This window comes from Onychomys torridus, chromosome 20 (genome assembly GCF_903995425.1).
Source record: "Onychomys torridus chromosome 20, mOncTor1.1, whole genome shotgun sequence".
Taxonomy (NCBI): Eukaryota; Metazoa; Chordata; class Mammalia; order Rodentia; family Cricetidae; genus Onychomys; species Onychomys torridus.
In genome coordinates, this window is record NC_050462.1 from 7,977,567 (window position 1) to 7,994,741 (window position 17,175).

General features: G+C 43.6%; 1 protein-coding gene across 4 annotated transcripts in view; it reads left to right on the forward strand.

Moving 5' to 3' along the window:
- Positions 1–17,175, forward strand: part of Pah (phenylalanine hydroxylase) — an 82,037-nt gene that overhangs the window by 27,793 nt on the left and 37,069 nt on the right. For all 4 annotated transcript variants that reach the window (XM_036170130.1, XM_036170133.1, XM_036170131.1 and 1 more), the window contains 2 exons: positions 2,121–2,228; positions 13,134–13,317. In XM_036170130.1, coding sequence (XP_036026023.1) covers positions 2,121–2,228; positions 13,134–13,317 — 292 coding nt within the window. The remainder of the gene's footprint in view (positions 1–2,120; positions 2,229–13,133; positions 13,318–17,175) is intronic.

A 17,175-nucleotide genomic window follows, 5' to 3' on the forward strand; every position in this document is an offset into this window, starting at 1 on the left:
CAGTATTCTCTGGGTGTGGTGGGGATGGTGGTGGTGGTGGTGGTGGTGGTGGTGGTGGTGGTGGTGATGGTGGTGGTGGTGGTGGCTGGAGAGGGGAGGCTCAAGTCAGGTTCATCTGCATGTCTGGCAGGCTTTAGAAGAGAGACAGAAGCAGAACTGAAACAGGTCGTGGGTCATGGTCATTGTGTGCGGTCTAATGGGACAGTTCATACATTAGCTCCATTGCTGATTGCGGAATTAAGGGCCAGTTGCTTAGCAGTGTGTGTGTGTGTGTGTGTGTGTGTGTGTGTGTGTGTGTGTGTGTGTGTGTATGAGAGAGAGGGAGGAAAGAGAGAAAGACAGACAGACAGACAGAGACACAAAGGCACACAGAGAGACGAGTTCACGTGTATGCAGTGGCACAAGTGTATGTGAGCCGGAGGACAACTTTGAGAGTCATTTCTTCGGCACTTTCTTCCTTGTTGAACAGACAGGTGTCGCACTGGGCTGGAACTCACCATACAGCTAGCCAGGAAGGCCAGGGAGCTCAGGGATCCACCTGCCTCCATCTCCACAGTCCATGGGATTAAAATCACATGTCTGAGCTATCTCCACAGCTCAAGTTACTTAGCCTCCCTAAGGCTGAATCTCACCATCAGTGAGAGGAGGGGCTTGGTGCACAATCAAACCTACTTCCTCGATTGTTTTCCAAGTTAAGTGAGATTGTACAAATCAAGTACTGGACATGGAACATTAAAATATCTTTAAAATAATATAGTTTTTTTCCTTTAAAAATATTTATTATTTATTTATTTAATGTGTATGTATGTGTGCCGTGTGCATGCAGGAGCTCACAGAGGTCAAAGGAGGCTTTAGATCCCCTGGAACTGGAGTTAGAAGATAGTTGCAAGCCACCATATAGATACTAGGAATTGAACTCTGGTCCTTTGTAAGAGCAACAAGCGTTCTTAACCACTGAGCCATCCCTCCAGCCAATAGGGACATAAAAGGATAATCCTCTAATTTACTTGAAGGGGCCTATAATCCAACTTGCTGATAAATTTGGTACTTCCAGCTTCATATAAGATTCTGGAGAAAATCTGAATTTTCTAAAGTTGCAGATTTTGTCCTCAGTTCTTCTGTGCTCTCGATCTTATTATCCCGAGTCCCCGACAGGAATCTGTCCACCATTGCCTCCAGTCCCTGAGATGATAGAATATCCACACCATTAACTTAATTAACTTCCTTACAGGAGAGTGATTGTTCCTCACATTTTCTTCTCCATTTTAGGGACATGCTGTGTATTGGGGGTGCACACAGAAAGCTGTGAATCACATTAAAACAACAAAATGTGTTAGCAAACTCTGAAATAGCCACTTTTATTCCAGTTTCTTTTGTTCCCTCCTTGAAGGCACCCATTGTCTGATAATAATATTTTCATCATTTTACATATAGTGCCAATATTCTATCTAAACTTACATTTCCTTTTTTCAACATTTGGATATTATCTGGCCAGGGATTACTCTTCCTATTATTTTGTAGGTGAGGAAATGAGGCAAACTCATCTACTCAAATGGTTCTGGTGGTGAATGTATGAGAAAGGACGACACCCAGGCCTTTGGACCCACAGCCTATGACTGTCCCATTTCAACATTTGCTCACATTGTGTTTCCCAGCATCTTTTTAAGGAGGTTTTTTTGTTTTGTTTTGTTTTTTGTACCACTTCATCTGCCTCTAAGAATCTCCTTGATTCTTGCATATGATGTGTCTGCTGGTCAGAATTTGGGCACTGAAGAGATGGGTGTACTTACCTTAATTCAGATTTATATATCTCAAAGATATGGGATAGGATCTGGTACTCGGTGGGTGCTCATTGAAACTTACCAATTTTTGCCAGCGACCAGTGACATCAATGAGTAATTTGAGCTTCTCAAGTCAACCCAGGGGTGACGTTCATTATTTCATTGTTCTCGACTTACTTATGTCTGACCACCCTGCCTTCTGTGTAGAATACATGTAGCTCATTGTGTTGCAGAGCGTAAGGGGAAGAAAACATTGATGCTTGCCTCTTCTTTGGGGGTTTCAAGGGACTGGTTGCCAAGCTGTGAGAAACGTTTTAACCCAAGGATCTAATTCTGCAGGAAACAAGTTACATTGAAGACAATTCCAACCCCAACGGGGCCGTGTCACTTCTCTTCTCGCTCAAAGAGGAAGTTGGCGCCCTAGCCAAGGTCCTGCGTCTGTTTGAGGTGAGTGCTTTGTTCCCGTGTGACTTGGGCAACGGCATAGTCATGGTTGTATTCACCCTTCTTCCAGTTTCTCCTAGATCTAGTTTGATTTTCCTACCCTCGCCACTCAACTTGAGTTGACGTGCCAGGGCCACACCCTTAAAAAACAGACTCCCCCTCTTCCACCAGCAATCGTGTACCAACAGATCCTCAACTAAGGTGGGGCTTCTCATCTACCGCCTCTTTCTATGCTGTTGTTTTGTCTGGCTTGTGCTGCTGGAGTTCACGTGCCTGCTGGCACCTCTGTCGACCTCCCATGCCTAACTGCACTGCTGTGTCTGGAGAACACTGTTCTGCTTTAGTCAGTCATGGCCTTTGGCTCTTGCATTCTTCCCACTCCCCAGCCTTGGGAGGAGGGGTGTGATACAGATGCCTCATTGAGGGCTGAGAATTCTAGTCTCTCATTCTCTGCACTTCAGTCTCTGCAAATCACTGCCTACTACCAACAGAGGCTTCTCCGATGAGAGTTGAGAGATGAACTGATGATCTATGGGTATAATCATGGTAAGTCATTAGGAGCTGGTTCAATATTATGTCAGTTTAGCTGAATAATAGTAGTAGGTTCTCCCCCAGAGCCTATGACTTGCTGACATACCTTTGAGAACACATCCAGGTGTTTGTCTTCTAGGTGATTATGAATCTGATCAAACTGACAGTGAAGATTAGCTGTCATCATGACCAAATGACACGAGATTCAGATTAATGAAATATCAATAACAGTGGTCTGGTACTATGTCTGAAATCCAGAGTGTTGCCGTTGCCAGACAAGTGCTCTAATACTAAGACACACCTTCAGCCCTGTTAATCCATTTTGGACATCTAAAATTACTTTAGACAATGAGGTGTATGTAAAACTTAAAACCTGATTTTCTAAATTGGTGGTGGTAGTTGGGGGTAGATGAATACCCAAGAGAAAACAGAGCAAGTAGAGAGAAAGAAGTGTTTCCTGAGGGACAAGCTGCTCCTGTAAAGGATGCTTCTGTGAAATGCTCCAGTGCACCTACTTAGCCTTTGTATTAGGGAGTCACATGTTCTTGAGAAGTTGCCCCTTGGGGCCAAGTCAGAGTTAATGGATTAAATAATAATAAATGAAGAGGCTGTTTGCAGTCTAATAAACAAGCCACAAGTAATAAATTAGCAGAACTAGATGGAGAGCACTGTGTGTGTGTGTGTGTGTGTGTGTGTGTGTGTGTGTGTGTGTGTGTGCATGCTCTGGCTGGATTCTTTGATGCATTATCCAAATGTCAATTCCTTGGGGGCCTTATTTTACCCATCCTGCCAAGGAGGATACAGAGCTCAATGTGATGATTGGTTGGTGGAAGGCTGTTGTTAGTGTGTATTGATTTCTTTCCCCTAAGACCTTCACAGTTACCATAGAAACTCCCTACCCCAGTATACATCTTAAAGCCATATTAACACCTTGATAAAGCCCATAGTTAAATGATAGTCACTCAAAGTAATGAGTTAAGGAGGAAAACAGATTCTTGCTCTCACGGCACCACACATGTAAGCCAGACACATCAGGTTCTTGATTTGATGTTCATGAAACTCAGGGGTGGGGGGTGGAGGGCGTTCTTATACTATGTGGATGAGGAGACAGGGGCTGAGAGGGTGAGTAACTCACTCAGGATCACACAGGAATGTACGGTGGAGGTGGGTTTGAACTTTGGCTCTCAGGCTTCCAAGTCCAGGATCTCTGTGGCACCCACACTCCCAACAAGCAAAACGATTGGCCCATGAAGGGGAGGGTGCTGAGGTCACGCTGCTTTTGTATGCTTGTGTCTTTTATTGCGCCTTTGTGTTCTGACAAAGTTTCTGGATGTAAAAGGTGAAATCAAAAGGAGTAAATGACAAAGAACATGAAGGAAACTGAATTGTCCTTTAAGGCAATATTTTCTTTTATCGTTATTTTTTTATTAATTTTTAAATTTATTTTACATACCAACCACAATTCTCCCTCCATCCTAACATCCTGTTCTCTCCCCCCACCTCCTTTCTACACCCCCAACCACTCCTCAGAAAGGGTGAGGCCTCCCATGGAGTCAACAAAGCATGGCATGCCACTGTGAGGCAGGACCAAGCTCCTTCCCCCCTGCAACAAGGCTGAGTGAGGCATCCCACCATAGGGGATAGGTCCCACAAAGCCAGCTCACGTGCCAGGGATAGATCTTGGTCCCACAAACAGACCAAGATCATAACTGTCACCCACGTGCAGAGGGCTTAGGTCGGTCCTAATCAGGCTCCCTAGCAGACGGTCTAGAGTCTGTGAGCTCCCATGAGCTCGGGTCAGCTGTCTCTGTGGGTTTCCCCATTATGATCTTTGCCCCCTTTGCTCATACAATCCCTCCTTCCTCTCTTCAGCTTGACTCCCAGAGCTCGGCCCAGGGCGTAGCTGTGGATCTCTGCATCTGCTTCCATCAGTTACTGGATGCAGGTTCTATGATGACAATTAGGGTAGTCACCAATCTGATTATAGGAGAAGGCCAGTTTAGGCACCCTCTCCATTATTGCTAGGAGTCTTAGCTGGAGTCACCCTTGTGGAATTCTGGGAGTTTCCCTGGCCCCGAGTTTCTCCCTAGCCTCACAATGGCCCCCTCTATCACAATATCTCTTTCATTGCTCTTCCTCTCCGTCCCTCCCCCAACTTGGCCATCCTGATCCCTCATGTGTCCATTCAATATTCTAGAACATTCTGTGTTATTAGCAAAGAACTCCAACAATCCATTTTAGATCTGGATTTTGGAGAGCCACAGTGTACATGAATACATTAAGGACTAGTAAGCCTGCAGTGGGAAGACCATTGATACACTTGGTATTTCTTTTTTTTTTCTTTCTTTTTTTTTTTTTGAGACAGGGTTTCTCTGTGTAGCTTTGGAGCCTGTCCTGGAACTCACTCTGTAGACCAGGCTGGCCTCGAACTCACAGAGATCCACCTGGCTCTGCCTCCCGAGTGCTGGGATTAAAGGCATGCGCCACCACCGTCCCCTGTATTTCTTAAACACATTTGACCATGACACTTTCTTTAGGGAGGACACATTATCTTCTGGGTTTTAGTATTTGATTAAACTTACATTGCACTGGCTTAGATTTTCAGCTCTAAACTATCAGCAATAGCATGTGACAGACCTTTCCTGGGGAGACAAAACACACATACACAGCGCACCTCTATTCGGCCCACAACAGACCAAAGTAATGATTGCAACAAAGTCCAGTCTAATGGACTGATGAGTTTTTATTGGAGTCACTATAAGGAGTCTGGGCGAAGTGTTACTTACAGGAACAGGGATGCTTTTTTTTTTTTAAAAAAAAAAAAAAAAAGGCAGTCTCATCACCAGAAACCTCTCATGCAAACCCATGTGGATGACCCCCGAGCTGTGTCTGGGGCTGTCTGCGCGTCTACGTCTTGTAGACAGTTCGACAGTTCACAGGACAGGGATACGATTTGGTTGCAGCTCAGCTATTCAGACCTTCTCTCAGAGCAGTTGTTGACTGGTGCTGTAAACCTGAGGGGGCCTTCGAGAATCATCTGAGTTTTCCCTTTTCCAAACACATGACCCTTTGTTCACCCATTGAGTCTCGGGAGCCTCCTCTTCCCTCCTAGATGGAAAGTCTCAATTTGAAGAACCTGCCACACAGCAGTCTGATTTTTGTGACACTGAGGGGAAGAACCAAATTAAAGTTAAGAGTTTCCTGTTTAGAACCCAGACCCAGTTGCTCTACTTGTAAATGCGATGGCTATAAGCAAGCTGTTTAACCTCTTGGCTTCATTTTCTCAAATTCAAGATGAGGGTAATAATAAGCCCACTATAGAGTTTCCACAAAAATTGACCTTATTAATTTTAATTATTAATAAAATTATTAATTTGTGAAAAGTCATCGCAATTGTAACTGACATAGAGTAAGATCTCAGTGTATGTTTGTTGTAATTAATTCTCTGTACTGTATCTTTAGAGTCACAGAGGCTACAGGGCTCTAAGTTCTTGATTACAGAAAAACTAGTAGAAGAATCAGATTAATTTGCTTGGAAGAGAGAAGGCTTGGTGTGGGAATTCTCACCTAGCTGAAGTTGTCGATGGAAGGAGACCCCTGGATATCTTCTTGGTGCCAGAGACAAGAAGGCAATGAGTAGAAATACAGGGAATATATTTCAAATTGTTTACAGATGACTTCTCTAATATGGAGGGCACTGGAAGGCATTCATTTCAAGCGTTACATCCGCTAAAATAGACCCCTAAAAGGACAACTTGTGCTATAAATATACTTATCTTCCTTAATAGAGACAGAAGGTAAAAGTTCATCTTCTCAATATTGGCCCAAGAGAGAAAGCATTTCATAAAGGGATAATCATGTTTCTCCTATGACTTTCTTATTAAATAACCCCACAAGGACTCCAGGCTTGATGAGCAGCTCCAACTCTCCACACCCTGCGGTGTAGCAGAGACACAACAGGATACTTTGTCAGCTCTCACTAAATATTCTAGTAAAGACAGTTACAGTAATGTAAACCTAGACCGTCTGGTCCTCTGGCCTGATGCCATATGGAAACTTTTTAAAACTCAACTCCTAATAGGAAACCCTAAAGCATGCTAGCTCCTCAGTAGTATGTGTGCAAGCTCCTCTTGGCCTGTACTTTCCATTCAAGTGCATCACTCCATGGCACAGTTAGCTCAAAGTCACCACTCCATTAAGGACCACTTTGCCCGTCGCTGGCCTTATAGACCTCTACTGGTAGCTACATCAGAATGCACCTCAATAGAACCCATATTTATAAGAAACATAGATTAGCGTGTTTGCGTATGTTTGTGGAGTGGCGATTAGAAATGAGGTAGAAATCTGGAAATTTGTGTCCAAACAATTAGGAAAATGCTCAGACCTCTCCTTACTGACCTACGGACACCCACTGTCCTTAGTAGATTGTTTTACCTCTCAATTCTTTGTGCACTTATTTAAATAATTTTCATAGCACTCTGTTTTTACCCACTACTAGCTCATACCCTGTGTTTCTCAGGAAAATAGCCTTTTTTGTTTTACAAGAAGTTTAGTGGTGAATCATAAAATCAGAAGCAGTCTCCTTGGGGGAAGGTGCAAAGAAGAACTTTTTCTTTCTCTTCATGTGCCCATGAATTCCCAGGGAAGGGACTAGGCAAAGGAACAGATGGGCAAAGCTCCAAGACCTGAGGCCATCTCAGACATTCACTGGCAACCTCGAGTAGACTGTTTAACTGGTGGGGATGAAGAGTTTCAGGTTTGCAAGCTGACCACACCCAGATAGGTACAGCCGCTATTGGTTGATACTCCACTTTCATGGAGGTGATTGATCTTTCAGAAACAATGGAAAGAAATGGTCTACATATGTCACACGCGTTTCCTTTGCCCTACCCCTGCCCAGAGAATACACTCCTCCCACTCCTCCATTGTTTGGTGACCTCACAACCACTCATTTACCAACTCGTTACCTCCTGGGGGCAGGTGCTGTTGCTGAGTCCTATATAGAGGATGGAGACACCGAAGTGAGCTAGGCAGCCAATCTCTGTGGCTGCAGAGAGTGCAGACTCTTTGTTACCAGGCAATTAAAACAGAGTTCTTGTGGATAGTTTGCATTCTGAAAGCTGTTGTTCCTTGCTTTATAGGCTTCTATTTGATGCTACAGGCCATTTAGTCATTCTCCCCACCCCCACCTCCCACCCCCACCCCCACCCCCGCTGAGGGTGTTTAGTTAGCTTGCACATTTTGGTGAAAGACTTTATGACATTTTTTCCTAAGTTAGATAGATATCCAGTATCATAAAACATGGAGTCATGAGATATAAACTGTTCTCTGTTTTTTCCCAAAGCAAGGTGCTGCTTCTTCCTCCTCCCCTCCTCCCCCCCCCCCTCCTCTTCTGCTTCTGCTCCCTCTTCCCCTCCCCTCCTCCTTCCTCTTCCTCCTCCTCCTTTTGCTTTTTGATTGAGATGGTCTCACTATACAGCTTTAGTTGTCCTGGAACTCATTATTAGACCAGACTGGCCCCAAACTCACAGAGATGCTCCTGCCTCTGCCTCCCTAGTGTGCTACCACTTCTGGAGAACAAGGGGCTTCTTGGAGAAAGTAGTTACTTTCAGGGGTGGTCTGTGGGTGGGTGGTCAGTCCCCCAAGGTGTGGTCTGCTTTCTAGCTTACCTTCCACCCTGTGCACATACCTCTCTGTGTTCTGTCTGTGGATCTTCTCAAACTGTTAGACAAATTAAAGTTCCCATTTAAGTTCTTGGCTTTCCTGTTCTTTTCTCTGTTTCCACATAAGGAAACTTCCTTGCCATTATTTAAATTTTTTTCATGCAGTATATTTTGATTATATTTCCCTTTTCCTAACTCCTTCCAGACCCTCCCCACTTTTCTCTATACAACACAGACTTTGGTTTTCTCTTAAATTTCAACAGAAGTAAACAGAAGGGAGGGCTTACACATTCCCTTTCTTCCTAAGCCAAGAAACATGACACTGCTTTTTGCATTGTTTTGATATTGGCCTCTGTTTTCCTGGGGAAGCTTCAGAGTTTCTGCTGCCTCTCTGGCCCTCCCTGCCTCCTGCAAGACTTCTCTCTCCTACTTTGGGGCACACCTGAATGACAGATGATAGTCTCTGTAGATTAACGCAGTGGTAACACCCTGGGGCCTCGGGAGTCCTAGAGAAGAACCAGCCAGAAGAGAGCCCGTATTGGACTCCTTATTTTGTTCCTTATACCCAGAGATCCTGTTTTTGTTTGACATAATATATTCACGATAATGAAAAAAGTTGACATTTTAAGAGTGCTTACTGTGTCCCTGGACAAGAAGGTAGTATTCACAAAGGCACAAGGATTTTGCCACTGACAAAATGTGCTTTCTTCCTGCATTCTTCACAGCAAAGATTTTCATTTTGATTTTATTGTTTCTCTTCCTTAGTCTCCTCAAAGACTAAAGAGAAGGTCCTGTAGAAGTTCTCTAACCTACACAGTCGTATTTGAGAGGGAAGTTACTGCCACTGTCATAACATTTCTTCTCCTCAGCATTGTATCATTTATAACTGGTTCAAACACAAAGTGGATGAATTCCTTTTTCTTTTTTGTAATCTTGGAGTTATTCACGTCATTGGATCTCTGGGACATGTTTTGTCCATTTGAAAGGTGGTGTTTATTTACTTATGGATAAACGATGTGCCCTGGCATGGCTGTAGCAGTGAACTCGGGCTTAGTGAATGGCACATGAGTTGTGAAGCAGTTTTAGAATTGGGGGATCCACTCAAATTATTCTGTGTGCGTGTGTGTGTGTGTGTGTGTGTGTGTATGTGTGTGTGTCACTGTTCTGTTGGTGTCAGGAGAAACTATGACCAATGCAGCTCTTATAAAAGAAAGCATTTAATTGGAGGCTGGCTTACAGTTTTAGAGGTTTCATTCATTACCATCGTGGCAGGAAACATGGCAGCATGTGCTGGAGCAGCAACTGAGAGCTACATCCTGACCCACAGGCTGAGCAAGAACCTCGGCCTGATCTGATGTTGTGCTTTTGAAACCTCAAAATCCACCCGCTGTGACTTATTTCCCCCAACAAAGCCACGCCTACTAGAACAAGGCCACACCTGCTGGAACAAGGCCTACCAATCTCACACCTCCTAATTCTTCTAATCCTTTCTAATAGTTCCATTCCGGGTAGCTAAATGTTCAGATACAGGAGCCTCTGGGGCTGTTCTTATTCAAGCCACCAGAGTGTGTCAGGAAGCATGTGAGCTAAGGACTGCCATCTGAAAACAGTGACACTGAGGAGAAGCTGTAATAAACAGCTTTGGTGTCTCCATGACACTCATAAAGCAGGGTCGCACACAGCTCCTTATGTGGATGTGGCAGCTGTTTTATTAGGCAAGCTTCTCTGCTGGGGAAGCTGGGCAATGATTGCAAGTCGACTTCTTTGTATTGGTTCAGTGTCTTTTATCAGATTTCACAAAGTGCAGCATTCACATTTTAGTCAATTTCTGAAGCAATCTGAAGTACCCAGATTTTGCAAGAAACCATGACTTGTCACTATTAGAAACAGACCCACAACCAATACACTTTTCATTCCTCCAAAAGAGACTATCCAGAGGTAAGTGAGAGTTTTGAGCTCTGGCATTTAGAAGTCAGGACTGTTATAGGGAATGAATCTGGGTAAATGACACAACTGGCCTTGTGATTGTTCATGCCCTGGTGATCCTTCACATGATCCTTAAGATGTCAAAAGAAACCAGAGAAGCCTATGGGGCTGGAGTTCTTTGGGCATACAGAAGAAGAAATGTCTGATACTATGGCAGCAATAAGGAGCAAATTTCCTTTATCTGAGAATGTACTGCAAGGAACATTCCCTAAAAACTCCCAGATTGTTCTCACTTGATGTTTTTCTATATTCTTTGAGACTATTTAAAAATTTGTTTGTGTGAAGATATTTAAAAATAGACAAGGACAACATTACCTTGAAAAAATAATGCACAACAGAATTAATACCAATCTATAAACAAGTATTATTGATCAAGATAAGTAGCTTTACTATCGAAAATGTCATGAATCACAAAAGAAGGAAAACAAACTGCTAATAGCCATGGGAAAAGAAGTTCAGTCTGGCCAGCAACTGAGTGAAAGGTTGAATGACGAATTACAAGCTCTTTTTACATATCAGGTAAAAAAAATTGAGAATCCTGATAGTTGGTACGGGTGAAGAATTTAGGTTCTCTCATGGGAAGGTAGAACAGGTGAGGATAGCCCTTTTTGATAGCCATGGGGTAAGATACGTACAGAAACTTCAAATGGTGACTATTTGATGGTTCATCAATGTAGCCCCAAGGCATTTATGCAGGAAATCAACTAGGCAATCAGGGGAAGATGTGCCACTCGTTGATTCTAGTGGCAAAACATATGAGGAAACTCATATACCTGTCACTGAAACCCTCAGTGCAGAAATGAAGGTTCATCCAGATAAGGGACTCTAGTTAGTAAGTGCCAAGAAACGGTCAGATGGTTGGCTGACACACTGATGAGAGGGTGAAGGTGTCTGCTGCCAAGCCTGATGACCTGTTTGACCTCTGCGGTCCACAGGATAGAAGGAGAACACTGACTCTTGCAAGCTGGCCTCTCACTTCGCACATGTTGTATGTCAAGTGTATTTAAGTGTGTTTACACACATCACGAGCACACACATGCACACTGCACAAGTAAATAAATATTTAAGAAATGGTGTGATGGGGCAGATATAGCACAGGTGACTGATGTCACACGAAGTCTCTAGTTCATCTCTCTAGCTATGCTATGGTATTTTATTCTAAGAAGACACTCTAGGGAGGCGTGTGTGTGTGTGTGTTCTTTCTTAGGAACTCTGAATTCTCATTCAGCCACACTGTATCAAACCTGAGGATGGAATGGGCTCTGATAGGGATTCTTCTTCCATTTGGTTATCCACAAACTCCTCCCATGGTCCTTATGCTTTTGATCTTTGAGGCAATTACATGAATTTCACAGCATATGACTCTTCCTGTCACTTCCACACCCACCACCGTGCCTGCGACCACCATCACATCGCACTGGGGTTTCAGCAGTGACTTCTCAGCAGGACCTGGGGTTCTGTCAGTTCTCCAAGGTTTAGTCACAACGTGGGTGTCAGGTAGGTCACACTAAGACAGTGAGATCAGGTTTTTTGTCTGCTCAAAACTTCACAAAGACCTGGATTTCATTCAGATTCAAGGACACACCTTTTAAAACAATTTACATAACTGTCCTTCCTCTCTGTGGTTTTTCTGGCTTGTTAGGTTTTCTCCCCACCCTTCTTCTAGGCCAATCACACATCCCCTATGGGGTCTTCATTTCTCTCAGGATGTACAAATGATTTGTTTTCTCAAGGAGACCTCATGTGCAGATTCTCTTAAATACTACAATGTACCCTACCCCTACACCCAGGACAGCTTGTTTGTTTTATCTGCTCTTTCATGTATTTGCTTTTTGTCCCCTATCATAAAATAATGTATAAGCTAGTAGTTTTTTACAGTGTTGTCTTTATTCCATCCACTTGAATGTAAGCTTTAAAAAGAAGAGCATCTAGATCTGTTTTGTTTATCTAAAAAGTGATTGGCATCTAGTGAATATTTATGTGAGAATACACATATATTTATATAGGTTATATCTATATAGGTAATGAAAGTATTATATATATATATATATTATTAATGATATATCTATATATAATTACCAAGTGACTTAAATGAGCATATGTGATGTTACTAGTAGTTTGAGCACTATGCTGCACCCATCAGAGTGTATGAATATGTGAACTTGTCCAAAACCCCCAAAGAGCTCATGGAGCAGGTATCACTAAGACCACCCATGTGTAGACGGGGCAACTGAGGGATGCGGAAGTGTGAAAGTAAACTGTCTAGCATTTCATAGCTACTATAATTTAGAGCTTATGAATATAGTGCCTGTGTCCTGGAGACCATATTCAAGCAAAACAATATTATGTCAATGGAATTTCATTGGGCAAAAGGGAGGCTCTCCCATGGAAATATCATTACAACTACTATCTTAGACATTTGATCCAAACCCAAATCCTTTGCAGGCAACTCTAGGCTATTATTAGATTACCCATGTAATTAAGTTTGGAGGCATGTGACTTACCATTCCCACCTTGTCAGTTAGTGTTTGGTTTGCAGAAGCTAAAAATGTTTCTGGAAATGTAAGGGCTTCCTTATACTCATGTTAAAACAAAACAAAACAACAACAACAACAAAATGCCTGTTCTTCAATGCCGTTTTGCTGTCTTGTATTATGTTCTGGCTCTGTGTTTTTAGCCTGTGGTGGTAATGAAGGCTGACCCCTCCCACTTACCATTTTCTCTGTAGGAGAATGACATCAACCTGACTCACATTGAATCCAGACCTTCTCGGGTGAACAAAAATGAGTATGAGTTTTTCACTTACCTGGACAAACGTAGCAAGCCTGCTCTAGGCAGCATCATCAAGAGCCTGCGGCACGACATTGGTGCCACTGTTCATGAGCTTTCCCGAGACAAGGAGAAGAACACAGGTGAGAGATTGAAGAATCTTGTGACCTAAACTGTGCAACATTGTTTTCATAAAAAAATAGTATGGATAGCAACTTAAAGGCATGTGTAAGGGAGAGGAAGTAAGTCAAGGACCTAAACCAAAGCCTAGCATATCATAGACACAATTATTAGCTCCTTTCCCTTTCTCACTGTAGCTGTTTCTTACTCTCAATGAACATGTTAAACGACAAGATACTGTGTAGCCCAGAATGGTTCCAAACTCACCAAGTAAGTGAGGTTGCTCTTGAACTTCTGATCCTCCTGCTTCCACCTGCCAAGTGCATGGATTACAGGTGTGCTCCACCATGCCTCGCTTATACAGAACCAGGGATGAAAGTCAGTTCATTGTGCATGCAATTTCTTATGTATTTTTTAAATCCTGGGTTATAATAGTCTCTGCCCCAACCAAAGGGCTTTCCCCAAATTCTTAGAGCATCCAAACCCGGAGGAGGGATCACTTGGCTCCTTGTGATCCTAGTGCTTTCACTGTCATCTTCTATCTGGTTATCTCTCTCTTCCACTAAATCACAAACTCTTGTGTACAGCTAGTCTCTTTTACTCATGTCTACAGCCTCAGGGTCTAGCACAGTGTGTGATATGTAGCAATAGCCAATAGGTGGACAACTAACATAGACATGGTTAAAACTTTCTGTGTCCCACTATCCATTGATGGTAGGAGTTATAGGTACAACAGGCTTAGAGTTGGATCAGTGTGGTTTCAAGTCATTCCTTCAGTTACTGACTTTGAAACCCCTTGTTGTGTCTTCCTGGTGCCTTGGTCATGAACAAAAGGATCAGGCACAAATGTTGCTTAGCCTAGTGTTGAGGATATCACAGGGACTGGCTCAATGACAATGTGGGGTTGTTGTCCTCAGGCTTCCCCTACAAAGAATACAGACAAGCAAGATGATTGATCGCTTTTTAGGATGCCAAGTATATTCAGATTAGCTGTTCTAGTAGAATTTATTTTCAATTTTGCAGAAAAGTGAGCAAAATATACAGAGAATTCTTATGTATCTTATTCTCCCTCTTACCCTCCTGCATTAGTACAGTGCATTTTTTAATAATTCATGGCCCAGTAGTGATTATTACTAGGAAGTCAAGTCCCGTGTTCACATTCAAATCCTGCTCTGTGTTGTAGAGTTGTGTTGGTCTGGACCAAATGCGGGGTGCTCTGTATCTGCTACCACAGTGGCATACAGAATAGTCTCAGTGTCTTACAACTGGCTGACTCTCTGCAGTGTCCACCCTCCTTCATACCCACTATTTCTTAGGACAAGAACACACTGCTACTGAACTGGCCCACAGGTAAAGCTACTCAGTACCAGTAAGATAAAAGAAACAAGTCCTCCTATTCTACTCTACAATGCGTGATTCTTAGTGACAAAAATCACTTAAAATAAAGTATAAATAAAAAAAGCATTTAAAAACATTTGGCCACAAAAAGGTGACCAGTGTTTGAGGAGGATAAATAGGTCCCTCCAATGTTAACATACTACTATGAAAATATCACATTGTACCATCCAGATCCCACCCCACCTCTTCCCTTCCTCTACCTCTATCTCTGTGTTCTGGGCATTGAGCCCATATCCTGGAGCATTTTAAGAATTGGCAGAATTCTTCTTTGCCAATGAAAACTAATTTAAAATTTTTATTTAAGAGGCAGAGATGCTTTCAAAATAAGACAAGATGCACTTTGTAGAACAGGTAGCAGAAACATCTTCTGAAAGGCAGCTCCGAGCCTCTGCCGAGGATGTCTTCTCTGCCCTCTCCTCTCATAGGTATAACTGACAGGAAGCCCCATCTCTGACTTGCCCTTGCCCAGAGCAGTCAGATGGGCTCAGGCCTCAGAGGGACCCTTGTAATTCCTCATCAGATGTCTTCACCTACTTCCTTTGGCCTCCCAAGCTGATGACTGTCTTCTCCTGCTTTGCAGGCCACCTGCTCCCAACAGGAACTTTAGGGCCTCAGGACAAAGGGTCTGCTGGGTCCTGGGGCCAGCTCTGCTTCTGGTTGGAGCAGGTGGAGACTGGGCCAGCTGGGCTCTGGAGTCGAAAATCTAAACAATTGACAGGCAGGCAGGCGCCACTCGGAGAACTCGAAAGATGCGTGTAGGCCAGCTGGAAGGCTGCAGCCCGAGCTGGAAGCTCCAGAAGAAGGTTCCTGGAGGGGACACAGAGAGGTAGTTAAGAGCCTGGCTTCTTGAACCATGACACAGCATACTTGGTGTGACTTTGAACAAATCAATGATGTTGACAACCTCCAGCTGCATCCTGTGGAAGAAACAAGAGTCCCTGACATTATGGGGCTAGTGGAATTATATCACCAGGTGCCGGCAGAGCGCAGGTTGTTTAGGGGCTTCACAAATGCTCTATATTCTTGTCACTTTTATCATTGTTATAAAGGAACGACACAATCACAGGAGCCACAATCCAGCTTGCACACAAACTTTTCTTGTAGATTCCACGAGTTGGACTATGATCTCACAGGTCATGCAGCCCTACAGACGCCTCATTTTTGCATTTTGAAAAAGGAGGCTGTGACTTGCCTTAAGGCAGGGAGTAAATTCTGTGTGGTCCCAGGCAAGAGTATGTTAAGTACCAACTAATCTACGTCAGTTGCTGTCAGGTGCCGGAGAGAAAGTAAGTCAACTGCTTGTTCCTATGTTGGGAACAAGACACCTAGGTAAACATAGAAGAGCGACTGCCATTGTAAGGAGACCGATGTCACATCACATAACTCTCAAGACCCACCAGTGAGAAAGTACAAAAGCTAATGCGGTTTTCCTACAGAACTCTCCTGCAACCACTGCTGAGCGCTTTAGATACTAAAAGTAGCACCAACTTAGTTCCCTAGGAGGCTGCCCACCTCATTGCTCAGGATGGAGGAGTGTTGGTGCTTGAAGTGTGTGTGTGTGTAATGGGGGAGGAATGGGGGTGACAGTCTTAGGCAGCAAAGAAGAAACAGCATATACTAACTATTTGAAATGTGTTTTGTGACCCTAAACTTCTTGGAATGGCTGGTCACTCCAAATGGCTGTTTCCACCTGGACTGAACTTATCTGTGATTCAGCAGCTGCTGGGAATATGGCAGATGTTGAGGTGACACCTGCAGGGAGAGACTGGCCATCAGGGCTCCAGTGGCAGATCTGTGGAGAGGAGTCTGGGCCCGGAAGCTGGGCTTTTGAGAGAAGCGAGCGTTGCTCTGCATAGTTGCTCTTTTCTATCAGCTTCCCCAGGGGAATCATGAGAAGAAGAAAGGCTAGGAGTAGATGGAGACCTTTGCTTCTTTCTCCAGACAAAATGCCCTTTTTAATGAGGGGCTCAGATCTCAGGGGCAAGTCTGACAGCAGGTTCAAGTGAGAGACCTGAACCCCTCAAAGCAATTAAGCTAAACCACTTTCCACTCTCGTCTCTAAACCATTCAAACAGCGGTGTGGGTGATAGAAAATGAAAGTTTCTCCGTTTCTTAATTGCTAATGTTCCCCACCCAAAACAGCTTGAAGGAAGGTTAATTACGGTGACAGGTTAAAGAAACCTCAACCTTCTGAAATGCCTCCTGGAGAAGCCAATGGGAACTTAATAGGATTTTAATCCAGAGAGTCTTTTGAATGCCTAGTCTATTCTCCTGCTGCCTTCTCTCCTGATGACCTCAAATCCTTCTTCAACTCAACATGAAAGAGCATTAATATCAGCCATCGATCCATCTACTAATCCGTTTACCTTTCCCTTTGAGTCTTCTGCATGACATTGCATTTAGCGGGGGTGTGGGGGTGGAAAATGCCTACATGGAGACAGATTGCAGCCAGGGGAAGCAGACAGACATGGACACACTGTCTT